Source organism: Haemaphysalis longicornis, unplaced genomic scaffold, assembly GCF_048455015.1.
Source record: "Haemaphysalis longicornis isolate Haplotype H1 unplaced genomic scaffold, Haemaphysalis longicornis Haplotype H1 scaffold_6, whole genome shotgun sequence".
Classification (NCBI taxonomy): domain Eukaryota; kingdom Metazoa; phylum Arthropoda; class Arachnida; order Ixodida; family Ixodidae; genus Haemaphysalis; species Haemaphysalis longicornis.
This window is the reverse complement of record NW_027526407.1, coordinates 94,466,178-94,492,439: the sequence shown is the minus strand read 5'-3', so window position 1 is coordinate 94,492,439 and position 26,262 is coordinate 94,466,178. Positions and strand designations below refer to the sequence as shown.

At 46.9% G+C, this 26,262-nt stretch overlaps 1 protein-coding gene across 2 annotated transcripts in view; it reads right to left on the bottom strand.

Moving 5' to 3' along the window:
- Window positions 1–24,182, bottom strand: part of LOC144141039 (uncharacterized) — a 30,933-nt gene extending 6,751 nt beyond the window's left edge. Inside the window, exons 1-5 of one of the 2 annotated variants that reach the window (XM_077672542.1) lie at window positions 23,758–24,182; window positions 20,180–20,314; window positions 20,059–20,121; window positions 11,951–12,071; window positions 3,240–3,514 (exon numbers count right to left, since the gene is read on the bottom strand). In XM_077672542.1, coding sequence (XP_077528668.1) covers window positions 3,240–3,514; window positions 11,951–12,071; window positions 20,059–20,121; window positions 20,180–20,240 — 520 coding nt within the window. In that variant the 5' untranslated portion in view covers window positions 20,241–20,314; window positions 23,758–24,182. Of the gene's footprint in view, window positions 1–1,728; window positions 3,515–11,950; window positions 12,072–20,058; window positions 20,122–20,179; window positions 20,315–23,757 lie in introns of those variants that run through there. The other variant, XM_077672541.1, reaches the window with a different exon arrangement.
- Window positions 24,183–26,262: the final 2,080 nt, after the last annotated feature.

Sequence of the window (26,262 nt, the reverse complement as noted above, 5' to 3'; positions counted from 1 at the left end):
CATGGCTTTGGCTCAGCCAACAGGATGCCCTTTTTACTGGACATGGCTAAGAGGGCCCCCACAGCCAGGGCGTGGGTGGGTCCAACCCATATGGGCTCAGGTTCCGCGGCGTCGCCACTATCGTCACCTTGATACACAAGGCGCCCTGTGCGCGCATGGTGGCAGAGAAAATCTCGCAGCTGAACTACGTGCTGAGAGGCCCCAACACGGGACAAGTCACAGGGCCCATCCACACGAGCAAGCTCAAGCCGTACTTTCACAGCCCCGAGACAGCAGGAGACACGTAGTAATCCTGGAACCAAGAACCAATGGAGGCCCAATCCATGCATCCCCCACCACCACACGGCTACAACACTTGGTCAAGCGAATGAAATCGCCCACGCCATGGAGCAGCTAGCTTTCCGAACAGCTGTGAGGGGGCGCAGCGGCCGTAGCACAAATGGGCAGCTCACCGCAGTCGCCTGTGCAAGTCTGCTGACGAGAATTTGACAAGTACAGGGAGGCGAAATCGCTTTCCAACGCCATCTTGGGACCAAGGTGCTGTCGTTCAGGCATGAGTGCGGAGAGGGAGGAACCAACGAAACCCGCAAGTGATCAGCGAGGAGGTGCCGTCACCCTGGCTCATCGGCCAGTTGCGCATTCACGATTACATCATAAGAAACACAGAAACCCGGCTGTACAATGGGACGGAGGGGGGAGTGATATGACATTATTGGAAGAGGTGACAACTGACGCAGGAAGCCCCGGTGCAATGGTACTCAACGAGGCAACAGCTAGAGGAACAGTAGTGAAAGTAACCGGGCTTGTCTCAGTCAGCCTCAACCAACATTCGCTGCTTAAGCAATGCAGGAGCCGTCAACGCATAATATGGGAGCGATAGGGTGGATCCGCGAATAAACCTTCAGGATCTCTGTCATGGAACTTGCCTTCTGCCTTCCTTCTATTTCAGCGCCGTAGCCACGGCTTCCGTGTGTGGATTCTTCGAGTGTGACCCATGCCACAAGCTACACAAGGGCTAAGAGGTGCCCGTAATAGAGGACACTATTGTCCTGACCACCTAGGAATCGTTATTACGCGCCAAAATCTCAGCACAGAATTTGTGCTTTTTGCCTCTTAGAAAAGCACTGGCTGTGCCTAAGAATGGAATCTGCGCATTGGGCTCAGCAGCACAACACCCACACCCTAGCTACTAAGCCACCGTCGTGGGTAAAGCTCTTCAGCTGTTGTGGGGTGTGATAAAAGTTAGTGGCCACTTCAGTTAATGCACTGTTCTCATCTGCAGCTGGCCACTCATTTTTCCACGTATTAAAATTATTCCCAAGAAAAATTTTCAGGGTGAATATTCATGCCCTTTGAAAGCAAAAATAACAATTTGCAAACCGCCCACTGATGATTGTTACAAAGTGCACATCACAGGTCAAAAAGAATACCTGATCACTCTATATGCCTGTAGGACCAGAATAATTTCGGAGAAACACTTCTTTTCTGTTTTAATAATCATTACACTTTCACCGGTGCACAACTTTTTTCATAATTACGCTTGTTCTAGTCAATTTCTCCTGACAGCTGCTCCAGAAAGCTGTTAACATATATCCACCCATTCTTGGATAACAAGGTATGATTTATTAGGCTGTTTGATTCACAAGGACTGCATACAGAAGACATCTTATGAGTTTGTGAACAGTCACGCTTAGTCATTTTTTATGAGCACAGCTTTTCTCATTGATAAGACTGACAAAACAGTTATTGTGGAGTGCGGTCACTCATAACAGATGTTTAGTTCTCGAAAGTGTTTCCAAGAGACACTGTACACATGGGGCCCCCTGTCACTGTTCTCCGTCACCCAAGGTTAAAATATGCTTGCAAGTGAAGCTTTTTCAATGTATACAGTGGATGGACTTCACGAGTGTTCAATCTGTTTATCAGAGTGTGATACACGTACCACTAGAAATTTCTCTTCAATATTTTTCGTGACTGCACAGTCATAGTGAGTTATTGAAGCATTCTTCCGGGCAACTTTTTAAAACATTATGAACTGGGCTTTTTGTAGGTATGCATACTCTCATGTTTGACAAGAGACCCTTTGTGAGCAAAGCTTTTATGACGGGTGCTGCACTCGTAAGGACTCTCGTCACAATGCAGTACTTCATGATCAACCAAGTCAAATTTTCTGATAAACCTCTTCTGACAGATGCCACACACGTAGGGCCTCTCTCCAGAGTGCAATCTTTCGTGAGTAAACAGGCCGGATTTACAAGTGAAGCTCTTTGGACACATGTGACACATGTAGGGCCTCTCACCAGAGTGCAAGCTTTCATGAGTGACCAGAAGGCCCTTCCGAGCAAAACTTTCTTGACAGGTACTACAAACATAAGGCTTCTTGCCACAGTGAAGTCTTTGATGAGTAACCAGGTGGCATTTTCAAGTAAAGCGCTTCTGACAAATGCTACACATGTAGGGCTATTCGCCAGAGTGCAATCTTTCATGAGTAACCAAAGTAGATTTACGAGCAAAGCTCTTCGAACAGATGCGACACACGTAGGGCCTTTCACCAAAGTGCAAGCTTCCAGAATGCAATCTTTCATGATTAATCAGGTGGCCTCTTTGAGTAAAGCTCTTCGGACAAGTGCTACACATGTAGGGCCTTTTGCCAGAGTGCACTCTTTCATGATCAACCAGGCCTCCCTTCCTAACGAAGCCCTTCCCACAGATGCGACACACATAGGGCCTCTCACCAGAGTGTACCAGTTCGTGAGCAACCAAATTGCCTTTTTGAGTAAAGCTTTTCGGACAGATGTGACACACATAGGGTCTTTCGCCAGAGTGAAATCTTTCATGAACAACCAGGTCACCCTTCCTACAGAAGCCCTTCTCACAGATGGGACAAATGTATGGCTTCTCACCAGAGTGTACTTTTTCATGAGTACGCAGGGCACCTTTAAGAGAAAAGCTTTTCTGACATATTCGACACACATAGGGCCTCTCACCAGAGTGTACCAATTCATGAGCAACCAAACTACGTTTTTGAGTAAAGCGTTTCTGACAGATGCGACACACATGGGGTTTTTCGCCAGAGTGACATCTTTCATGAGCAACCAGGTTACTCTTCTTAAAGAAGCCCGTCTGACAGATGGGACAAACGTATGGCCTCTCACGAGAGTGTACTCTTTCATGATCATCCAGGGTACTTTTACGAGAAAAGCTTCTCTGACATGTTCGACACACGAAAGGCCTCTCACCAGAGTGCAATCTTTCATGAGCAACCAGCTTAGATTTTCCAGTGAAGCTCTTTTGACAGATTCCACACACATGGCACCTCTCGCCATTGTGCACTTTCACATGCATGTCCAGGCTGCGTTTCTGGCGGTAAGATTTTCGGCAAACTGTGCAGCTGTAGGGTGTCTGAATGGTGGAGACTTCCCAATGTGTTGCCCGGTGGTTGCTTTCTTGACAGGACAGGCAGGAATATAGCTTCCCTCCAAATTGAATTTTCTTACTGTCCGCGGAAAAACTCCTAAAAGGGTAAAATGAGACACCAAATTAGAAAAATTTCACAGGAATATAGCAACAAGCTAAATGCAAACTGCTGGACCTAACAAACCAGTTTTGTGCCCAAAAATGCATTGTTCAAGCAAACATTCTCACAGTAAGCATAGCAGAATAGTAAGGTGCATAAAAATGATGCAATTTATGTGAAGACTTAAAGATTGACTAGCAAGTCCAGCAGTAGGGCCTACATGCATCAATCACACCTGAAGTTTTTTAGATTTTTCACAAGCAAAGTAAGCTCCAATTAAAGTGGCCATGCACTCAAAATAAATGTTTTTTTATTCGAAACTTTCGTGTTCTGTAGTGCCCCCAGCACTTGCCCAGAAGCAAACGATGCTTTATTCACTGAAAAATTAATCAATTTAAGTTAAAATTTTCATTCTGCCACCAAATCGTATTTCCGCGACGTCTGCAATGACATCACAAGAGCATGTCTTCAAGCTAAACCTAGTGTACTGCGGAGCCTCGTTTATTGTTGGTCAACCTAGATGGTGCCACCATATGGCGGTGACCAGTTTCTGCCTTTGCTTTACTTTTGACTGTATTTGTACCTGGCTTGTTTTTCTTGAAAAAGAAAATAATCGTTTCGTGAAACATAGTGTTCACTCAACAAATATGGCCCTGTCAATTACGCCAATCGGCCAGCGTCATCTGAGAGAATCCCAAAGCGCTGCAGTGCTGTGCATAGTGCACACAGTACCAACAGCAGCACGCATCGTTACTTTCACGTTTACGTGTACTTTTGTAACTCCCACTGTTTACCCCATCATTCTTAGTAGTATAAAAAAATGTGCCCTAAATATAAGCACAAAAAGCTCACTCGTTTGCCAAGCTTATCAGCCCTGCCTAATTTGTGTTTGCTTTTGCCGGCCCTAGCCAATCACAGAGCAGTCACACATCATAGGTTCTGTTGCGGGTAAATGAGCTAGAGAGTTGCATGGACATTCCCTTTTTTTTTCTAATTATGCAGCTTATTTGAGTGAAGTTTATGTTAAAAGTGGTATGAGTATGATTCTAACGAGAAAATATTTCGAATGAACCAAACGTGTTTTGTCTGCATGGCCCCTTAGGGCTTCATATTTAACACATGTGAAAAATGCAAGTAATATTAACTTATGGTTCCCCAAATATATGGCAGAATGAATATATATAGTATCAGGAATTCCCCCAAAACTGTGTTTTACTGCCATATAAAATGCAGCAAACTTTCTTTTCAACTTAAAGTAATTGCAGTACTAAGAGTGAGTTAGATCCTCATGACTTTCCACAAGAAATCTTCAATAACATGCCCAATAACTCTTTTGCAAAACATTTTACCTGTTAATACTCTCAAACTCTGTCTCGAAGTTTCAGCCTAAAATGCAGGCTACCAGAACCAAAAGGCACTGTTCAATCAGTTATTTGATTGTTGACTGTAAAGCTATACTTTTAAGTATTTCTCGCCTTTTAATGAGGCACAAACTTGTCATAAGAGTGTCGGGAAATATGGAACTGCTGCAGGTTACTTGGTGTATCGGGATCACAGTCACCACAGAGGAACACGACATCATCACTCTGAGTTGATCATGAGTCTGAGTTGACAAAATATAGCTCACCAAGTACCATGTGCAGGAGCACAGCTTACCATGAAAAAAGTTTTAGCTCAAATTGAGCACAACCGGAACTAAAAAAAATTGGACTTATATCTGAATGTTCCCTAGCATATCTCGCCTATGACAATAACCATCTGGCGCCCTTGAAATGTAATCTGCTCCCCTCTCTCCCCATCACTCTGCATTGTTACCCCCCAGGTTACAGCAATCACAATTTTCTCAATGACATTCAATTTTAGTGTGCTTAGACTTCTCCCCACTGCATAATAGAAAAACGTGCGAATTGCTGCTTTTTTTTACTTATCATGGCTTATTTCATTTGTAAAAACTAGTAAAACATGCATTATTTAATAAAAGAATGTTGCTCTTGTCAGCTATACACCTACAACTCGCCAAAAGCTTGCCTGATGTTTTCTTGGTGCTGTATGAAAATAACTCATGCCCGTGGCACCAGAAAAAATTTTCACATTCGTTGCCCATGAAAGACTATCATCTTTCATATCATCTTTCATCTCACTATACAGGTGTTGTGCAACCAAATTTTAAGTCTGTAATAAGCCTGCTGTAGGCTTTCTCTGTATGCAAAGACCCTCAACACGAAGTGCTGGGTACAGCAAGCGCTTAATACATATTTTAATTCGCTTCTAAAAAGTACCTAAAAGCTCTTCTGGAGATCGGGACACATCGCTAGCACCACTAACCGTGACGTCAGTGAATTGCCATCATAACAAAGTTTGTGACGTCATACCACGTTAGCGACTCGAGCGACATCAACGTGAACTCCACTTACTACAGTTTGTATGGTCGCCTGGTCGGATGAGACACACTAGGCCGACACGACGGCGACGGCTCGCCAAACCATCGGCCAACTGCCAAATTTCCAGACCGCGTTGTCAGACTACGCCGACGGCGACACAAACACGTCTGTCGATAGAAAATCGCCGTAGTGTGACTGACCCACCGACCAAAGACGCCAACAAAACCGGTCGCCCGACGCGTCATCGGGAATCGACCGAGCAGCGAAAACTGCGTCCCGACAACACTCGTGCCGCAATGAATGCGGCTTTATTTTGTTAGTTTCTGGAGTGTAATAAACTCAGTAAGGTCCATGAAGCCCATACAACTCAACACTAGCGCTAATGCGATCCGTATTTTGGCGTTCGACGCTTCGGTGACGCCGCTACCCTGGAGCTGCAAACTGCATATGCATGTGCGATCGGCTCGCCTGTAGGAAATATAAGGTCAGTTTCGTGCAGAAGAGTTATGTAGGGTTATTTGGGTAATAAGAGATCAATATAGGCCAAGGTTTTTAACGTAAAACTTAAAACAAAAGTAAGGCAAGCACTATCCATACAGTGCAAAATCGCAGTCGCAGCCGAGCACACTTATTTTTGCGAGCGCTTTCGCGAAGGAGCAGACTTGATGGCGATAAGCTATTGCGGGGGCTGCGCGGAACCTTACTGCGCAAGCGCTATTTAAGAAATTTCAGTTTACCAGCCAGGAATTCTGTAAACTAGCTAGTAAACAACGACGTACGACTCGAAGGACGGGCCTCCATCTAGTACACTGGCTATTTCGCGGCACTTCACAATTTGCCCGGTAGCGCAGTGGTCTCGCGCGTCGCGCCCGCTCGGTCGACGTTGCGGGTTCAATTCGCGGCAGGGACAGCTTTTTTTTTTTTTGAGCAGTTTTTTAAGGGGCATAGTTTGCATATCCAATTGCATTTCCATGGTTTGCATATCCATGGTTTTGATTTCTCTGCATGTGGCCATGGAGACAAAGAGTCCGTGTCGGAGCTGTTGTCGCGGCTTGACATGACGAGTCGGCGTGTTTACTTCCGTGGTGAAGCATGTGTGTGCGAGAACAGACGCCGCAGTAAAGTCGCAGCGTACCGCAGCGCCGCATGGTAGACACACGTGGCAGAGCGTCCTCGTAACACTGTGACGTCACTGCTTGAATCGGCGCACAGAAACTGAAACCGAATCCTGTTCACATGAATCGTGCGATAATAAATTTTCTGCTCAGAATATGTGCATGTGAGAGCATGTATCATGCTTTCTAAAGATATATATAAAATGTTTGCAACAAAGAAAGCACAAGCAACAAATTGGGTGGCACAACACCTTTAAGAGTTGCAGGGAACATAAGCTTCCTGCTACACTGTGAGAACACATAAGCAACATTTTCTGTGGGTTGTGTGTGGGTGGGAGAGAATGTTGATGTCACTGGCAATAAAAACTCGTGAATCAGACATGATCCTGATGGCTGCGTTATCATGACTGACCGGTCCCCCTTACGGAGCAACGTCACAATTGTGGGTCAGTATGTTGACATCGCAGGCAGATGGGGTTCAGTGAATTGGCCATTACCTTCTTATGGCTGCTGTGGTTAGTGGCTAATCCACCTGAACGGATGTGTTAGTCCTAAATCCAACTTTACAGTAAGTCACATTATAGTGCCTAACCATATGAGAGCAACATTATACTCACTGAACCAGACAAACTCACTCTACAGCCGCCAGTAGCAAGATTCCATTTCCTTGTGGGTACAAGTCTGCCGCTTCCTAAACACATCCAGTGTCACCCACTTGTTCCCTTCTGACACTTCTGCTTCCCACAACCGCTAAAACAGCCTGGTGTTCAGTCTCAGTAGCATAATAGGCACAGCCTGGTAAAATCAAAAAGTAGTCGGGTCTGAAGAGATGCTTGAAGCAAACCTCGTGTGGTTGGAGTGTGAGTAAAAAAATTCAACAAAGAAAAAAAAACTGACAACATGCTCAATATACCTGCACAGGGGAGTGGGAAGAAGGTCAAGATGACGTGCAATGCCAAAAAAAGCAGGTTGAAAACACAGAGACAACTTCAAATCGAACAAGCACTAGAATTAGAACGAAAATTATGCATTACATAATTGACAGCTGTCTCAGGTCACCTCAGCAATTCCTCCCATAGGTTTTGCCAAATAGGAGAGAACTTTTGTGGATATGTAGAGCTATCAATGAGTTAGCTGCTATGGTGTATACAGAGTTAGGATGGCGCCTGAAAAATGCTAGAACAAAGGTGGTGTGTTGTAAGCGTACTATATGAGAATACTTTGAGGGCCAGTAACTTGTTAGGTTTGAAAATGGGGACTGTGAGGTGAACAAAGTGTGTGGCACAGTGGAAAACAACTGCTGCATTAGAAGTAAAGAGGCGCAGGCTGATCAGCAAACACGATGTGGTTTTTGGGGAAAAAACATGTAGATGGGGACCATTGTCATGATTCAAGGAATCCCACAAAGGATTGCAAAGACAATGTGTATAGGAGTGAAGAACGACAAAAAAGCAGAATTAAAATTTGCCTTTAGGGAGCAGACACACAGTGGAACAATGTGAATAAAAGTGGAAACAGTGTGGATAGGGCATGGACCCCGCGGGGTTGCAGCAAGAGGTGCCAATTAGGTATCACCGCGATAGCTGTAAGAAAGGATTTAGGCATGGCAGAAGCACGTGGTGAGGATAAGCGCAAGGAGAAGGAAGGATGCAGAACCAGAAAAGGACACTTCCCAAGAAATTTTGGCAAAGCAAGCCAGGAAAATGTGGCACAACCATCGAATACGAGGCGCACGCCTGCTGGGCAGGTGCTGGCAGATGTCGGATCTGGCCTGACCCGCTGGGCCAAATTGTACATTGGTAATCTCAGTGGCGACAGTCATGTGCTTGCATTCAGCGCCTACGCCCCGTAAATAAATGCTCCGACACCCAGCACGGACAGGCTCCCAGATCCACCCGATTCCTTTTACTGGTACAGCGGCAGTCTTAAACGCAATGGTTGCTTTGCGCGACAAGAGTACCAGAAGCCTACCTCCCCACACACGGTGTAGCCACAAAGCCAGCGCTACCACTGCCAGGGGCAGCAACGCCACCATCACTGTGCTACATGATTTGCAGTATGTATGTAACCTTTACGAATGTTCTGATTAGTTATTCTATAAAACAAGTGCAAAAAAAATAAATGCACCTTCCTGGGGTACACGAAAAATTAAATGTTTTTCGCAATGCCTGGCTTGACACGTAAGAATGAAAGAAAACACTTTTTTCCTCATTGCTACCGTGTGTTTTTATTTCCTACGTATGTAAGTGTAAGCAGACACTTATTATTGTTTTGGCTGCCTTTTGAATATTTTACCTTTACTAAAATGTTACAAGCCGGGCAAATAAAAAGCTATTGCAAACTTCCAACCTTCCCACTATCCCCCTTGTACACGCCCTCTGGCATCACCTTTTCATTTAGCATACTTTATAACACTCACCAAGCTAACAGTCATGAGCAAAATATGGCAGTTTGCTTTGCACAAAGTTTTCCCATGACAGTGTGTGCCCCCCTCCCCCCCCCCCCCCCCCCCCCCCCCCCAAAAAAAAGAGAAGAAGGCTTCCGATGTGCTTTACATGTCATTGGGTCAAGAGTGCCTCTCCAGCCTTTCTTGTACCCCGATCATGAGGCCATGCTCTAGAGCATTTTGTTCATTTTTTGGAGGGCGGGTTCAGTATGACTGGTCGTTCATTTAAAACCCAATTTTACCCTACTTTTACACCTGAACGTGTTTCAGTAGAGTCAGATTAAACCCGATTTCTTCCCGAATGGACCTTTCGAATCTGCACACTCGTGGGCTGATGTTCCGGCGGTCTCAACGAGTCCTTGCTAGAAGCAAGCTTCCCCACAAACACAGCTTTTGAACTCACTGAGCACTAGCACTAGTTACCCCAGGCTGGTAAATGCTGCACTAACATTGTTGTGCCTAGCTAATGGAAGTTGTGATGTCGAGAGAACTTACTCCCAGCAGAGATACGTCCAATGGTCAGAGAGGTCTTAAATGGAGACAGCCATGTTTCGCGTGCAGGTGATAAGAAACGCAAAGACGACTAAAAAAAAACGATGAACAGCTTCTTCTAAAAAAAAAGTTTCATCTCTTAGAAGTTATCGATGCTTTTTACTCTCATAATGACTGATCCTTATCCAAACAAATGTCAAATTTCTGAAAATATTTGCTAGGAAACCCTGATATCCCCTCGATTACCATCTTGAAACAAACACCAGTTTAAATCAGGGTTCGTACAGGCTTCAGAAGCAAAAATTCCCGGGTAATGAAGGACCCGAAAAAAAAATTTTCAAGGTCCCCATCTTATGGTGTATCTGGGGGTATAAATTTTTCAACACAATGCAAAAGTTTTTTATTGCACAATACCTAAGCAGATTAGTGCACATTTAGGTAGATAGGCGCCAATGGGTTCGTGAATGCTCCCCCAGCTTTATCTTTTATTTCACGGTTGGTATTTACAGGTTTTTATTTTTCTTGGTGTTTTGCTCAGGCTGTTTGATTTCATAATTTAGTTAATGCTGCCGGCATTCAGCAAGACTATCAGCTGAAATTACATCAGCAAGTGTTGCTGCAATGCAGGACGAACTATGTACACGTCCACCATTTGCACGTAAAAGCAAACGCAGTAGGAGCGTATGAGGCATAGCAAACATGCAATGAGCGAGCGTCCACACACTAGATGCAAGATAGAAAACTTCTGAGAAGCCGGCTTTCATTGGCTTGTATCGTGACATGCATTGGATTGAGAAGTGCCTGCCCCCAATGTTGTCTCGCAATGATGAAAATTCACCAAACTTGTAATTCCCGCCATACACTGAAACTTGATTGTTACAATGTTTCCTTACATTTGTTAAGACCTAAAATCCATGCCAAAGACATTAAATTCTTGTGAAAAGACAGGGCCATTGATTCTGTCCAGGAAATATCAAGGGTTTTGAAGGACGATCAAAAAATTCCAGGACTTTCCAGGCCTTGAAAATGACACTTCTAAATTCAAGGGTTTTCAAGGACCTGTGCAGAACCCTGTGCGAACGAATTAAATTTTAATGCGTTAAAGAAGCTCATGATGCCTGCTGATAAAAAAACTGAGTGTATAACTTAGTGCATCTGTAGATTTTCCCAATTTCTTCCCTATTATGTTTGAAAAATAGCATCCAATTTTTACCCCCCCCCCCCCAAAAAAAAAATAAAACCCATTATAAATTCTAAACACCAAAATTGCGCCCACCTCCCCGCGACCCCACCTCCACCTGTCGCAACGACCTTTACTCCATCATTGTTGCTGTAAGTGGGAGCTTCTTCTCTTTTATTGCAAGTGTTAATCATTGCCCCATCATGCGTTGTATCAGCAGCTTCTTGAAGTAGTTTGAATGAGTCAAGGATATAAGGCACGTTCGTAGCAATTTATTCTCTCTCGGTTTTGTGGCGCAGTGGGAAGAGCACCATTTACCTCGCGTTCCGCCCACAAGGTCGTGGGATCGAAATCGGGCGCCGCTAACTATTATTTTTTTTATAGTGTAGGGGGAGGGGTGTAGACGGACAACAATGCCGTATAGAGGGACAAGGCGAGTGAATGAGATGCAGTCGCATCTAAAAATGAACAACCCTAAGTATAACACACTAAAGCCACACGTATGCTACGTGGAGTACCACAGTGAATGGCTGCAGACTAATAGACACCAACCTTTGATGTGCGGTGAATTGTTGGCACGGGGGTGCTTCCTTTTTTGCCTATATCACGAAAACTGCAGCCGGAACCTTATTAGTTTTTGACCATGTCGAAATAAATGGCATTATAAGTGGATCAACATTTATGTAGTGTAGCTTTGAGAAGCTTCCACTGGGATTATTCTTTGGTTTGTGCAATACGTCCACAGGTGTTTGGCAGATTGCTCATGCCTATTGTTATTTACTAGAACTTTGAACAGCGCAAGCATCGCCCTAAACCCACCTTTCATCGCCAGTGGGTGGACAGCAGGAGCAACAGTGACAACCAGGCTTCCCAGCAATGTCTCCATCAGCCCGTGTAGCATGGTGCGTCTTCAGCGGTACACCAGCTTGGGCGTCGTCAACTTTAAGAACGAGGAAAGCCAAAGATCAGAAGAGCATCCAAATGCAATGACTGTCACACAAATCCCGAGACAAAATCCACACAACAATGCATCAAAGCACTAAACGTGTTTGCTCCTGCTCAGACATCAGAATTTGTGGAGACAGGGGCATTTTTAAAGCCTGCAGGATTTGCCTACCTCCATACAGCCTAAAACTGCCAAAGCGTGAATGACGGCAGCATACATTTGATGACTCCAAAAAAAGGCTAGAAAGTAGGCACTTGAAAATATGTTAAACTGCGTTTCAAAGCTAATAATGAGGCATCAGAGGCATGCCTAAATAATGGTTATGTGGATTCTTGGCCATTTTTGAAATCTGTAGGAGGCAAAAATACAGGTGGTGAAGCATAATTATGAATCGAGTTTAACAAACCCTGATTAAGGGTAACAGAGTGGATCCCCAAAGACGGCAAGGGTGGCAGGGGGTGGCAGAAAGCTAGGTGGGCAGATGACATCAAGAAGTTTGCAGGGATAAATTGGTCGCAGTGAGCACAGGACCATGATCTTTGGAGATCTGTGGGAGAGGCCTTTGCCATGCAGTGGGCATAGACAGGCTGATGATGACGACGATACTCAAAAATTATGCCTTTATTAAACAAAGCCCCACTAAGGTTGACCGGTTTGTGGAAAGGATACTTGCAATCTCTTTTAAGCAATCACTCTAGCACACAGATCCTCAAAACGCAACTGTTGGGGATTTTATGTGCAAAATATGCCCCTGCCTATAAGGCAGAGCAAAGTAAAGGACCACAGATTAATTTAACCTCCTGGATATTTTTAAAGGGACAGACCACCGATTTTTGTCGAGTATATATTCTCTATCCCAAATGAAAGGGCATCACTTGAAGCACCTTGACGAGAAACGGTTTTGCTGACAACACCATAGAACATTTTAATTCAACATTTGTAGATCTATGAGCTGTATGTGTCCCTCCCAAAAACAATGCTGGCAACCATGACATACAGTAGCGTGGCAACATACTTTTGTCTGCATGCGAGATGAAAATCGATATTTAAAAACTTGTCTCCAGCCAAGAAAAGTGTGAATCGCAGGCTTTCCTGTTCCTTTATGTGTTTTTTTAATGCAACGGTCTATTTTGCACGAATGCACCCTCTGTTGGGACAGACGATAGATAGAATCTGGCTTCACGTTGTGGAGGTGGGAAGTTCGATACTCCCCGGGCGCGACATTTTTTTTAGATGCGACACTGAGAGCATCTCTTGTCGGCGACCCTGTCCTTCCTGCATGCGCCCGTTGTTGTTGTCCGCACCGCTGCCTTCCTGTGTGCGTCCGTTGTTGTTGTCCGCAAGGCTGCGTCTATCCTCCACTCTCCCCCTCTCCTCTCTGATAGCGAACACTGTCTCGCGTGGGGCATTGGATTGGCTTGGATTTGGATTGGATTAAAGTGGATTGTGTTGCGTCATAGCCGCGGCAGACACACTGGCGCCAGCGTGTGCCCAGGTGAAAGCGAACACTCTCTCTCAACATCTGCGGGGTTGCGGCCCAGCGCGCTCTCACTCCACCGGTGGGCGGCGCTGCGCGCGGTGCTGCGCATGTGCAGTACTCTCTCTCTCCACGGTCTTCTCTCCTTCGGGCGCGCTGCGCATATAACCGGTGTGCCGCTCTCCGGCGGCCTTTTGGTCGACGGTTGCTTTCCGCTTGCGCTTGAACCCCCCTCAGCGTCGCATCACACCAGGGTTCCCGTGAGGGGAGGTGGGCGTAATTTTTTTTAAGGTGCCGTTGGTGTATTTGGAAACTGACATCAAATATTTTGGCAGAACAAACGCCCCTGACTCAGACAGGATCGTCAAAGCTCCTTCACTGGTTCTGTTTACTGAACGCTGCCGTTGATTCTGGGCATGGAGGCTCAGTTAGCCACACTGAGAGCAACCCAGCGACGGTGGGCGGTGTGTCTTTAAAATTTCAAAATAATGTTTAGAAATACATATACAATTTAACCTTGCACAAATATTTGTGTTAAAAGGTTTTCAATACGTAAAAAAACGTTTCAGCAGTTACAGTAGCTGCTAGGTTTGCAGGTCACGCGACCGGGACACATATTGTAGTGTCAAGTTACGACACTACGAACCGCCACCCTTCTGATTTCAGGAAGTTTGCTGCCAAATTAAAATTATTTCCGCGATTTGTTTAGAGGTGGCGGAGCATTGTGAGGGATCATATTTATCTAGAATAAGTGCGTTCTCTGCTTATTCGCGTGCATTCAGTCTTTGAGTAGATTATGCTCACTTCTGCAGCTTTGTTTTTCTTTTCTCACGCACGCACAGTTACGAGTGTGTTGCTGTGTTCAGAGTACAATTGCTGCACACGCCGGCTTCTTATAACTGATTTCAACCTCCTGAGGTAGAAATAGCATGCTTTGAAAGTAGTAGTGACCGCGATTGTCACCCAATGCAGTATCTTTTGGTTTTTTCTTCTTCTTTTTTTTTTTTAAAGCTTATCCAGGGACACCTACAATGGCACGTTTTGGAAGAAAACTCAAATGTTATTCACTATCACCAATTCACCTGCTTTTCGACCTTGACGCCCCCCAAATACAACAAACAAGATGGGCGATCCCGTGATTATATTATTAAAGCGCTACACGCCTTCCTGTTCCTTTCGCAGACAACAGTCCTAGCCACTCTTTATTTTCTCACTCACTCAGTCTTCCCTCCCTCCCAGATAATGTAGGACTGCAAAACGACAGCGACAAAGCAATCGCAATTTTTTCCCATGTATAAGAAGTGTCAAGCATCGTCTGAAGTTTTGACGGGCCAAACAGGAGCACATTGCTTTGAAAACACACATGCGACAGTCTCTTTTTCTTTGTCTACTATTCTTTTTCTTGTTTTTTATTACTTTTTTGCTGGCAAAATATCCCAGGTATGGAGTGCTGCCTCACCCAGCAGTAAACATAATCTCGGATACCTGAAAAGCCAAAATAGATAGGTGCAACCATGCTAGGAAGGCTCTTAGGGACAGAAACAGCACTCCCTCACCAGACAAGGATTTGACCACCCTGGTGTAGTAGCTGGCCCAACCTTCCATGATTGCCGACCCAACTCTGCGCCCTTAGTCCCCAGCAGCTGTAGAGCACCTGACCATGGCGGCGGTCAGGCCACTGACACAGCAGAGGGTGCAAAGAATCTCTGGGTCCACGCAGGCCGCCTTTGGAAGTTGAACGTGGCAACATTAAATGCACGCACCCTACCTAGTAAGGGAAGCTTAACTGTACTATTAGAGGAGCTATCGGACATTCAGTGGAATATTATTGGGCTGAGTGAGGTCGGAACAGGAGAAGGATTCATAGAAATAAGTAGCAGGCATAGTCTGTGCTGCTGGGGTCCTCACGAAAAGAAAGAACACAGGGTGGGATTTTTGAACCACAAGGAGATAGCAGGAAACGTGGAACAATTCATAGGTATAAACGAAAGGGTCGGAGTAGTTGTGATCAAGATAAACAAGCGATACAGGTTTAAGATAATACAATCCTCTGCACCAACACCTAACTATGAGGATGAGGCCGTAGAACACTCCTACAAAGATGTCAATCTACGAAGATGTCAAGTCAGCAATTAATAAGAAAACAGTGCAGTTCACAATTGTAATGGGAGACTTTATTGCAAAAGTAGATGCAAAGAGAATAGTAGAAAAATCAGTAGGAAATTTTGGAATAGGAACTCACAAAAGCTGAGGAGATACACTGGTTGGACTTGTGGAGAGAAATAACCTGAAGCTATTGAACACATTTTTTTGCTAATGCAAGAGTAGGAAATGGACAAAAAAGTCCTGACAGGATGACAAAAGGCAAATATAAGGCATACAAAAACCCAACAAATAGGAAGAGAAATCAAAATAATGGGCAAAAATTGTATAGATATATACAACAGAGGAGAGCGATGAAGGAAGGCAAAACATTCTCTGAACAACAAGATCTCTGAGGTCGTGCGTAGAGTGTGCACTAATGAACACATAGCCAAGGAAAATAATCCCAGCCAGAGAAAGGTAATCAAGGCTGTCGTCTTTCGTCCAAGTGACGCTGAAGGTACCTTGTGACGCTGGTGGAAGGTATGAATGCTGAGGGTAATCACTGCATTAGATTGTGCAAAGTGTGGGTGCGTCTTGGTCGGTGTGGTTATGCTCCATGCGGCGTCATTCGTGGGGCCAGAAATGAATAGAAAAAGGGGCGCCACAGCGCCTGGGGTAGTTGTACCATCCAAGGTATGCAATGCGGTTCAAATTCGTTACGGGTGGACAGTGTCACCACAACGGCAAATAAATGTGACGAGCGACTAACAGATCTTTGTATGATGCCAGAGCCCCTCAATGCTTTTCAGGACTCTGGTAATGCACACACCGTGTTGACAAAGCTGAGAATTTCGTCGGCACTGAGCATAACTTTGGTGCTCGTTGTAGGAGCAATGCTTTAGACAGGCTGCCTGAAGGTCGATGGTGAGCGCTCAAAGTTACTATCAAGTCAGTTATCTAAAAGTTGCGATTCACTAATTCGTTGAAACTGCGAAAACCCGTGAACACCGCTAAATTCCATGGGAGCCTAGCTTCGTTGATACAGTGCGCAAGTCTCGCCTGCCCCCTCCGTGCTGCCAGAGCCGCCGTGGCGGCGGCTTCGCCGACATTGCAACCCCCTCCCGAAGCGTTACGAAGGAGTTTCGTGACCAGAAAAGCATTGAGCAACTCTGATACAACATAGCAATAAATACAATGGTCAGCAGGTCTGTCAAAAATATCTACCAACAAGTGGAAGCTTTTCTTATTGCAGACAAGTGACAAAAAACGCCCTTTATTAACACACCATTGCCACCCCAGGGCTCTGTGAGTGTTGTAGTGGTCTAGACCCAAATTTTAAAAAAGCAAAATTCTATAAGTGTGAGCTCATCTATTATGCACTGTGATTGTTGAATTTAGGTTATTCCATACCTGCCTACCTAGCAACATGGAAATTCGGGAGACCGAAGCAGGGGGTGGGGAAGAGGGGAGAGAGACTGGAGATTGACATCAGAAAGGGGTAAGGATGTTTATTTTGAGCTGCTTTGTTCTTTCCGTGAAGTTACAAAACACGGAAACTCAGCTGTGTGTGAGTCCAAAAATGCAAGTACTTTTTTAGTTTTGACAGTGCCATTGACATAACAACTGAACTCGGGAAAACATGCAACTGACGCCTAGGCAGGCGACGTAGGCCTAGCGCACAAAATGCGCTCGCAGTTCCTCCAAACGTGCTCTAAACGACTCCTATAGGCCTCTTGCGCTGGAGTTTTGGCGACATGCAGCGCCCCTAGCGGCCGAAGCCTCTGGGCAGTACAAAAGCAGACGACCCTCGCCGCCCTCCATGTGTTTTCAATTACAAGCCAGAGTGAAAGTTGGTTGTGGCACTTTGTGGCGTGTTTAAATGACTGCATACTGTATGAAATAGCCCTCAAAGTAGTTACAGAGGCTAAACAAAATAATATCCGCTAAAAGAACCCGAATCACCGGTTTTCTTTTGAGCGAGCTGTCGCCGTGGTCGCGGCGTGGGACAGTATCGCCAGGTCGGGTGGTTTAACTGTGTGACGACAGTTACAGGTTTTTCTTCTTGCGTGCGGTCGACAAAGGAAAGTTCACGAGTAGCATAAACACGGAGCGCTGCTCATCCTATATCCTGAGGTAACTGCAAAAGGTTGCTTCAGCGGGACTATGCAAGCGAACGCAAGAATTGCGCAGCCGACTCAGCTGACACTGCTGACCTGGCACCGGCTTTGAAACGAGTGGAAATTTTGTTTCGTATTTTCGCAAACTAAATGATTCTTGCGTAACGTTTTACGCCGCACGATTTACGAACGGCAGGGTACATGTATACTAGCGAGTAGGTGGGGCAATAGCGCCAAATAAACAAATTAAGCGCTATTAAAGGACGCAAAACATGCACCAAATCACACGCCCGCTGCCTGCAGAGATGTGTACTTCTATAACATCACATAACACAGCCGCACACACGGCGCGGGGCCCCGAATATTTACGTACGATCATCACTGACTGTTGGTTTTCTAGTGCAGGGGTCGTCGAATCTGAACGCCGACACGCCAGTTTTGACTTCAAATGGAGTTATAAACAGCGAGACAAGAACAGAAAATTGGCGTCCTCCAGTTGAATTGCCCCCTCATCTTCACACTTCGCCAGATTACTGTCAAATATTATTAGAAATTCGCTGAATTTTTTCTCTTTGCATTCAAAGCCCCCCTCCTCCTCCCACCCGATTTGCCGTCCAGTCCTCCGCCGTGTCGGCTGCATGGAACTCGGCCGTTGCTGACCCTCATTCTAGGCTATTAAGTGCGAACTGGGAATGTATGCTGCAAGAGCGTAATTAAGTAAAGTGAGAGCAAACAAGGAAAGCGAGCGGCCCACTAATTTCGGAATCGCAAAACAGATTTCACGCTTCTGACGGTCGCGACATTTTGTCACTGAAACACGCAACAAAACGGCAAGCTAACGCTGCACCATGTATTCATAACGGCGACGCAAACGAGCACTGTTTAATGAAAGTGCACGCATAGTGTGCAGGTACGCAAAAGAGCGGCACACCGCAGCAGGCGAGCCTGCGGTCCGCTGGACTCGCTGGCTTTTTAAAGCGCAATCATCGCCGATTGCGTCACTCTTCTTTTTTGATCGGCTGTTTTTGAGAAGTCTTTGTCACCTAGAGTATTAGTTTAAACTAGAAATTTCACTTAAAATTTCACTTCGTACGACCATCGATCGGTGAACCTGCGAGTAGCAGACGCCGTCACGGTCCCGGCACTTTCGTCGGCACTGTAAACGTGTTTAGCGCTGCAAAGCTTTTCCCCCTAATGCCAAGTTGATCGCTGAAATAGATCGAACGCGTCGGGGATGAGCTGGTGACCACATCACAAAATAATCGGGAGCGTCGAGCTCATTTTGTTTCTGACAACACGGGATCCTATGGGACCCGCGCAGCTTTGTACTACCCGGAAGTACTGCCCGGAAGCCGCTTGCGCAGCGCCCCCTGGGCAGCGCAGGAGGCCTATAGCAAGATGCCTGCCTGCCGCGTTCATGAGAGACCTGTTTTCAGTGGTGGTAGCTAGCGATCCTTGCGGAGGTCGCTCGCAACAGATTTCCGCACACGGCCACGGCCGTCTCAATCGGCGCCGCCGCTGTGGCGCCGATTCCACCGAACCCATTCCACCGAACCAACCGATCTCCATTGGCAGTTGGCGATCTGAAGTGGCCGGCGTTGCACAAATTTCAAGTGACAACACGCCGCATTAATGCAGACACTATCGAAGTACTCGAATTAACGCTTCGTGCCAAAACTATGCGTGGCACGTCAGCTACGACAGACTGACGCAAAAGTTGTGGTACCATTTCCCTCACCTTCTTTTGGTACGGTGGTGAGCGCGTCTCGCGGCCGGCCTTCGCCCAGATGCGCGGTACTGTATAGCAGTCTATAGCGGTACTCTACGGTAAGGTTACAATAAACTAGAAGTGTAGTGGCGAGTGCTCTCCCGCAGCACCACAACTGTCGCAGCAGGAGAGACTGACGTACGCTCGTGATTAAAAAAAAAAAAAAAAACGCCTCTACTGTGGCGGCCACTTTTCGGGAGATTGAGATAGCTTTCGTACAATCGGGAGATTAGGTCAAAATTCCAGAGTCTCCCGGACAATTCGGGAGAGTTGGCAGGTATGTTCAAAACTCAGCATCACATCTACACTGAATCAGCAACTTTGTGCACACCAGCACACCCACTAATCCACTGTGCCGAGAATGAGTTTACTAACAAACCTAGTTTCCCATCCCATGTGATAGAATTGGCACACTTGGTGGACTTTGAAAATATGCACAAAGTACCAAGCGAAAACATTTCATTGACAATGCATGCAGCTGTTGATTACTCTGAATGAAAACGCTCGCACAGGCAAGAAAGCATGAATCCGAACCTGGAAATTTCTGTTCAGTTTGGGAGGTGGTGCTGATGAGGAGCGTCAGCGCACACTGTGTACCTGGAAAAAAATTAATAGTAATGCACAGACTTGCAGCTAGAGGGAACAGAAATGGTACCTCTGGTACCAGTGGCAATGGCTGCCTGGGTCTGTTGGCTGCAGGCTCCATCGGTGGACATTTCGGGAACACCGCTGTCAGCACCAACAAATGTCACACCCCATGAGACACCAACCTCAGCATTGTACGTGCCTTCTGGAAGCAAAAAACCAACAGAAAAAATTCACCCACACAATGCCATTAACTCTGCTCCCCAGCACGCAGTTCAGCCTACCAGACATACCTCCTTTGTTTCAATGCAAAACAACCCTTGGCCCAAGCATGTATTGCTCAGTACCTTTTGTGCCAGACAAGATTGCAGGATCTATCACCCAGCATAGTTTTCTGTGCATCCCATACATGGTTTGCAGCTTCAAGTTTCTTGCAGGCACACAATTATATCCTGATAATCCCAGAAAAGTTATGCAGGCCCTTGCTCAGTCGCAGATGAAAGCTAGAGGTGCCAGCTGTACAGCCTTGGAAAGAAAACCGTATGAGGAATGCTTAGAACTATCTAAGAATCCAATGGGCAAAGGCCTAGGCAGACGTTCTGTTCATCTGCTGTTGAATTTTCTTCTGAACTTTGCAGGCATGCCTGTCACAACTGGACCACACCCACGTCAGCATCCTACACAGCTCATTCCCCTTGCTCACCATCGCCAGGAGCCATCCTTAGCCCCAGTGGGTACCTTTAGTTCTCAAGGAACATCCCATTCTGCCCCTCTCCTCCCTTAGTTTTGGGCAAAATAAAGATTATCATCATCAAAAGAGCTCGTTTAGCACATGTGGAAGTGGCCTACCCTTCTTTGATGTACATTCTGTCACCCTTTCTGGGAGCCCTCCTCTGACAACGCTGTTCCTCGGAGTGTGTTCGCCAGCTCATGCCTGCGCTTTCACATTTTGTACAATTCTGCATTCCTCACGATTTCTTGTATTTCACACATTCCTGGAAACAAAGCCTTCAGGCTTTAGCCTTTCAACAAAGCAAAACCGCTCTGCCGACGCTCAAAAACATGGTTTCGCTCTACTACCTGTAAATCTCAGATCCCTCAAGCAGGTTGTCTCAGTCAAACCGGACCACGAGGTCAAGGCATTCAGCCTGAATGGGTCTCGCTATTTTCTGGCTGCGCAGAGCCAACTGCAAACACCCAGCCGTGCAGAGTGCGCTCAAGCACATTGGCAATGCCACGCTTGTGAAGGAGTGAGCAACAGTTTCTTGGGAATGGCCGCTCATGAAACAGCAACAGAGCTTAGGACTTCCCGCCGAGGTGACTTGTGCGGGTTTCCTTTGGGGTTTGCTCACGCCTTCTCGTGAATGCTTCCCACACACTGTGGATATTTCACTCGAATGCCTTACATCTTGTTCAAGTTATTTAGTTTAAAAGCAGTCTTATGTAGCTTCCTTTTGGCAAGTCTTCGTATATATTAGGTACTATATATTTCTATGGCTACATGGGTTTTGAAATCCACAAAAACATGTGTTTTTAGAAGTGCAAAAAAATGCCCACAATGAAAATATTTATGCAAAGCAACATTGACATGACAGGAATTTCAGCGAACAGAAGGCATACACCATGGTGGTCTACAGCAGCCGTGAATGTGGAGCCACCTCTGTGTGGCCTTTGTGATCATGCGATGAGTTCACTTAGTCCCAGATTAGACTTTCAAACTGCGGCTCACCATCCAGCAAGGACCACCTCTCATTTAGTTTCCCATAAACTTCAGTGCTCAATCACAGAATAAAATCGGTGGCCACACCATTTGTCTTAGTCAGTTTTGCACTTTTTTTTGGGACAGGGGCTGCCAGTACTGAGGTGTTCTCCTTACGCATCCCACGCTCAGGCGGTGCAGAGGCTGGTGAACCACTCCTGACTCCTTTAACAGCAAACTTCTAAGCTCGTCGTAGTTCTGGACAGAGTGAGAAAAATTCACGCACCACTGCCGCCATTCTGCTCTGTGTAATGTTTGTTCAGTGCTCAAACACTTGTTCATCGCTCTCAACCCCGTACATCAAAAGGTAATCTTCTATGCCAAGCCAGAAGGTGGACGGCAGATGTCCAACGCTCTCTAGCAGAGTCAGAAAAGCCCTATGCCCCCAGCCGGTGGACATTCCTCAGTGTCACCCACTCTGGTGCCTGATTGATTGATTGATTATGGGGCTTAACGCGCCGACACTTCACAGGCGATGAGGCGCGCCGTAGTGGAGGGCACGCCTCATTTTCACCAGCTGGTGAAATCTAAAACCTGGTGTGCCGAAACCACGAACACACGAGCTGTTTTTGATTGATTGTAGGGTTTAACACGCAGACGCAACACAGGCAATGAGGCGCGCCGTGGTGGAGGGCTCCGGATTAAGTTTGATTACCTGGAGATCTTTAATGTGTGCCGAAATTTCGTACACACAGGCGTTTTTGCTTTTCGCCTCCATCAGAAAACCGGCCGCCGTGGCCGAGGATCGAACCCGCGACCTCATGCTCAGCAGCGCAGTGCCTTAGCCACTGAGCCATGTTTTGCTTTTTGCCTCCATCAGAAAAGTGGCCACCGCGACCGGAAATCGAACCCGCATCTATGTGCTCAGCAGCGCAATGCCTTTGCCAGTGAGCCACCACGGCAGAAGTCTGTGGTGCCTGGTGGTGTCGCAGCACCTTGGTGCTCTGTTAAACTACAATGCCTGAACAGACTTACAGAGTGCCTACTCTGTGTTCCCTGTCACATGCATCCCCCAGAAGGCCATGAGCAAGTCAGTGTTCATTTCTCAGCCCTTATGGGAGTGCAACAACTACTACACATTTAATGAAAGAAAAGAACAGTGCAGAAAAGTACACAACAACAACAGATATTATTAGCAAACAGAGTGCCATGTCCAACCACTCTCTCTTGCTGGTGTTTGGCAGTTTACGCACTGCCTTTTTCCTTTGAAAGTGTACCAACTCACCCAGTCCTCCATTTCAGTGGACCAATCACCCTAAATCTCAATGCCAGTGCACTTCCCGCACACTTTCCGGCGTCGCTGCTTCGCACACAGTTGCGAGCCTCCAGCTGATGTAACGACAAGGAAGAAAATCTATACACAACCCGGCAATGCACTCAGCTGCTTTCGCTCGCTTGTGGGCCGCTTCGGGCCAACCAAACACGAGCGACGGCGACGGCCCTTCGCTGCGGTTGGTACGGTGGCCCATGTGTAGATTTTTTTTCCCTCGTTGCTGTCGCCCACGCTACCTGTATGCTGTACTCTGAGTTACGAGTCACTGTGGCTGCATGTGGTTACCCCTTTAATCAGCACGCAACCACGGCTGTGGTTTTATCCTGCCGACACCATTGTGGCTAAGCACCAGCACATTGTCTAGCGCTGAATGATCAGCTTCGAACGTTTGCTTCACGTGCCTGCGGCATGTTGCAGGATCACGGTCGCACAAAATAACCTGACATCGGCAGCCCCCCGATGAGTGTTTAAACGCAATCGGGGTCGTCATTCCCCAACTACGGCCGCGAACGGCGCCTGCTCCCGGGAATGTTTCGGGTATACCACATCACTCCGACTGGAAAGAACGGCGGCCCCCAAGGGGTCGGGACACAGACACGGGCGAAGGCAGACGCACCTTTTCAGGGGAACAGAGGGAGGAGCAGGAGAAGGCGTCACAACAGTAGCATCGGTAACATCGTGAGGTCCCCCGGCGTTTTAGGACGGGCTCGGCACACGACGCTTTCTTTGCCCGCGCGCGGTGAGGCACACGCTACTCTCCTGAACTGCGCCACAACTTTCACGCACGCCGGATCGCCAGCGTTAAAACACTGCACGCAGCGATGCCATGCACACGACAGAAGAAACAGGACTGGGAAAACCTGCTGGGAAATTTCAACAAAGGCGCCGCTTCAGTGCCTTCTTAGCATACCCAAGCATAGCAGAGCATAGTGATCCGTATGACGATCCACCCGCCTGTTGAGCGGTGTGCTCGAGTGCCGTCGGGGAATAGTGGCACTGTGGCGCTGCATGCGTACGTTGACATGGCGGCCGACCGTTCGGTAATCACGTCCTGGGGCTTTAACTAGCATTGCCCTCGCTTGATTGTTGTTTCTCGTCTCATGGCGCATACCCACGCTGTGGATTGGCAAGGTATGGGGCATGAAGGAGGCTAATCCGCCCGCTTCCAACTGAGAAGGACCATTTACATGCATTTACATCCAGAAACAGCGGGTGATTACAAGAGAGAATTAGTTAAAGATTGAAAGTTGAGGATAAATTTTTTGCCCGGTACAAGCGCCCGGGCAATTTACATTTAGAGAAAAAGGCAAAACAGCGTCGCATATTCTTGGGTTTTGGTCTCGCAAGACTTTGTAAAACACGTAAGGTGGGCGCAACCGTTTACGTGTTCACCGTGGTTCGTCTGCAACCGCGGAATCGACGGGATTTGTTGGATTGGAAGGTAGCGCCATCATACGGAATTCAGTTCAAGAAAGCGAACAAAGTGAGCGTACCGAGTTTACGCGGCACGCATTGAAGAAATAAAGGTGGCGATTGATTGCGAACCAGGCAAAACAGCAGTACAACAAAGCAACTACCCCCTTTCTAGCTTGATTGCCGGCGCGTTTGTTTGCAGTAAAAGCAAACTGGCCTGTACCTGAACATTCTGCGCATAAAATTTCCGTGTGTGACCCACCCAATACGTTCGTTCGTAGCTTCGGGCACTACGTCAGCAGCGTGTAGTACCGCAGCGCTTCGTCGAAGAGTGCACAAACCCGCGCAAATCTCGTTAACGAATCGTTGTTTATGTGCGGTAACTGAAGCTGCCATATCCGTGTTTTCAGGCGTGCGTGCCTATCGTCAGGTCTGCAGCAGCTGGGCCGCAGTTCGTTTGCTTGGTGGTGTACCCGATCCCCGTGTGCTACAGAGGAGGCGATGGCGTCAGTAGTGGAAGCTAGCTCCTCGAGGAGTGATGTTAAGGTGGCTGATGTGCTGGAGTGTGTGGCTGGTTTCTGGGTAGGGATGTTCTGAGAGCCAGTGTCTGTGTGTGTCCGTTACTACGAGACAGCCTGAAACCCTTCATGTACCCAACATGTCCTCTACGACGAAAGAAGTTACACGGAGAAAGGAAAACTGCCGTTCAGACAAGTGCCGAAAGGACATCTGGGCCGACACGCACGGGGCCATGACGGTGGTGAGTATTGGGCGAGTTTGTGTTGAGGCGCCCCAGCCAGTGTAGGTTGCCAGTGATCTCACACTGATTGCAGTCAGGTAAGAGAACACCTGTAGCCATATTCACGTTCCCACTTGGACTAGCAGTGACGCGACTGCGTGCGACAGTCTGTCTGTGGCTTACTTCGTTTCTGATCTAAGATTGAAAGAATAGTCACGTATGCACGACATCGTGTAGGCTTGCCGACACTGCCTTTCCGCAGGACCGCACGTATTCTTAAGCGTCGGTTACAGACAAGTGGTTGGCGTCGAAAGGGTATGTCCCTGACGCGAAACGGCTTGCTTTTCCTTGAAAGGCTGCGGCTATGGGCACGACGTCGTACAATCCTACCTGAATTCCTGCATGCTCTGTACGTATCCTTAGTTTCCGAAATACGAGCAGTGTTTTTATGCATGCTGTCTCGACAGCTACCTGGAAGCATCTCCTTACCCTAGCTTCTCAACATACTGCCTTTAAGTGAAATCAGTTAGAATTAAAATAATATTTCTGAACACAAAAGAGTACAGAGTCCCGAAGTACAAAGCGGTGCTCTGGGCCGATACCGACATAAGTCGCACTATGCCTCTCCAGCTGATAAAAATATTGCGTAGAAATATAATAAATTGATTTATTACAGCATGTAAAAACAAAGAAAGAAAACACTGAAGAGTTGGGGTTCAAACCTAGAGCCTCTGAACAGACGTCAAAGGCGATACCTTGACACCAGAAAGGAAAGAGCACTCATTCTCCGTAACCGATGCTGAAGAATGTCTGGTTGTGTGTGTAGCCATTGCTGGCCGCACACAGGATGTGTGAAAAGCTGTAGTCTTTTAGGTGCGGCGCATCTCTTGCTCTGAGGCATGTCCCTCCTGCGTCGGCGGCGTCCGTCCGCAGCCCTCCTCCGTTCGCCTCTCCCACAGCTGTGTGCAA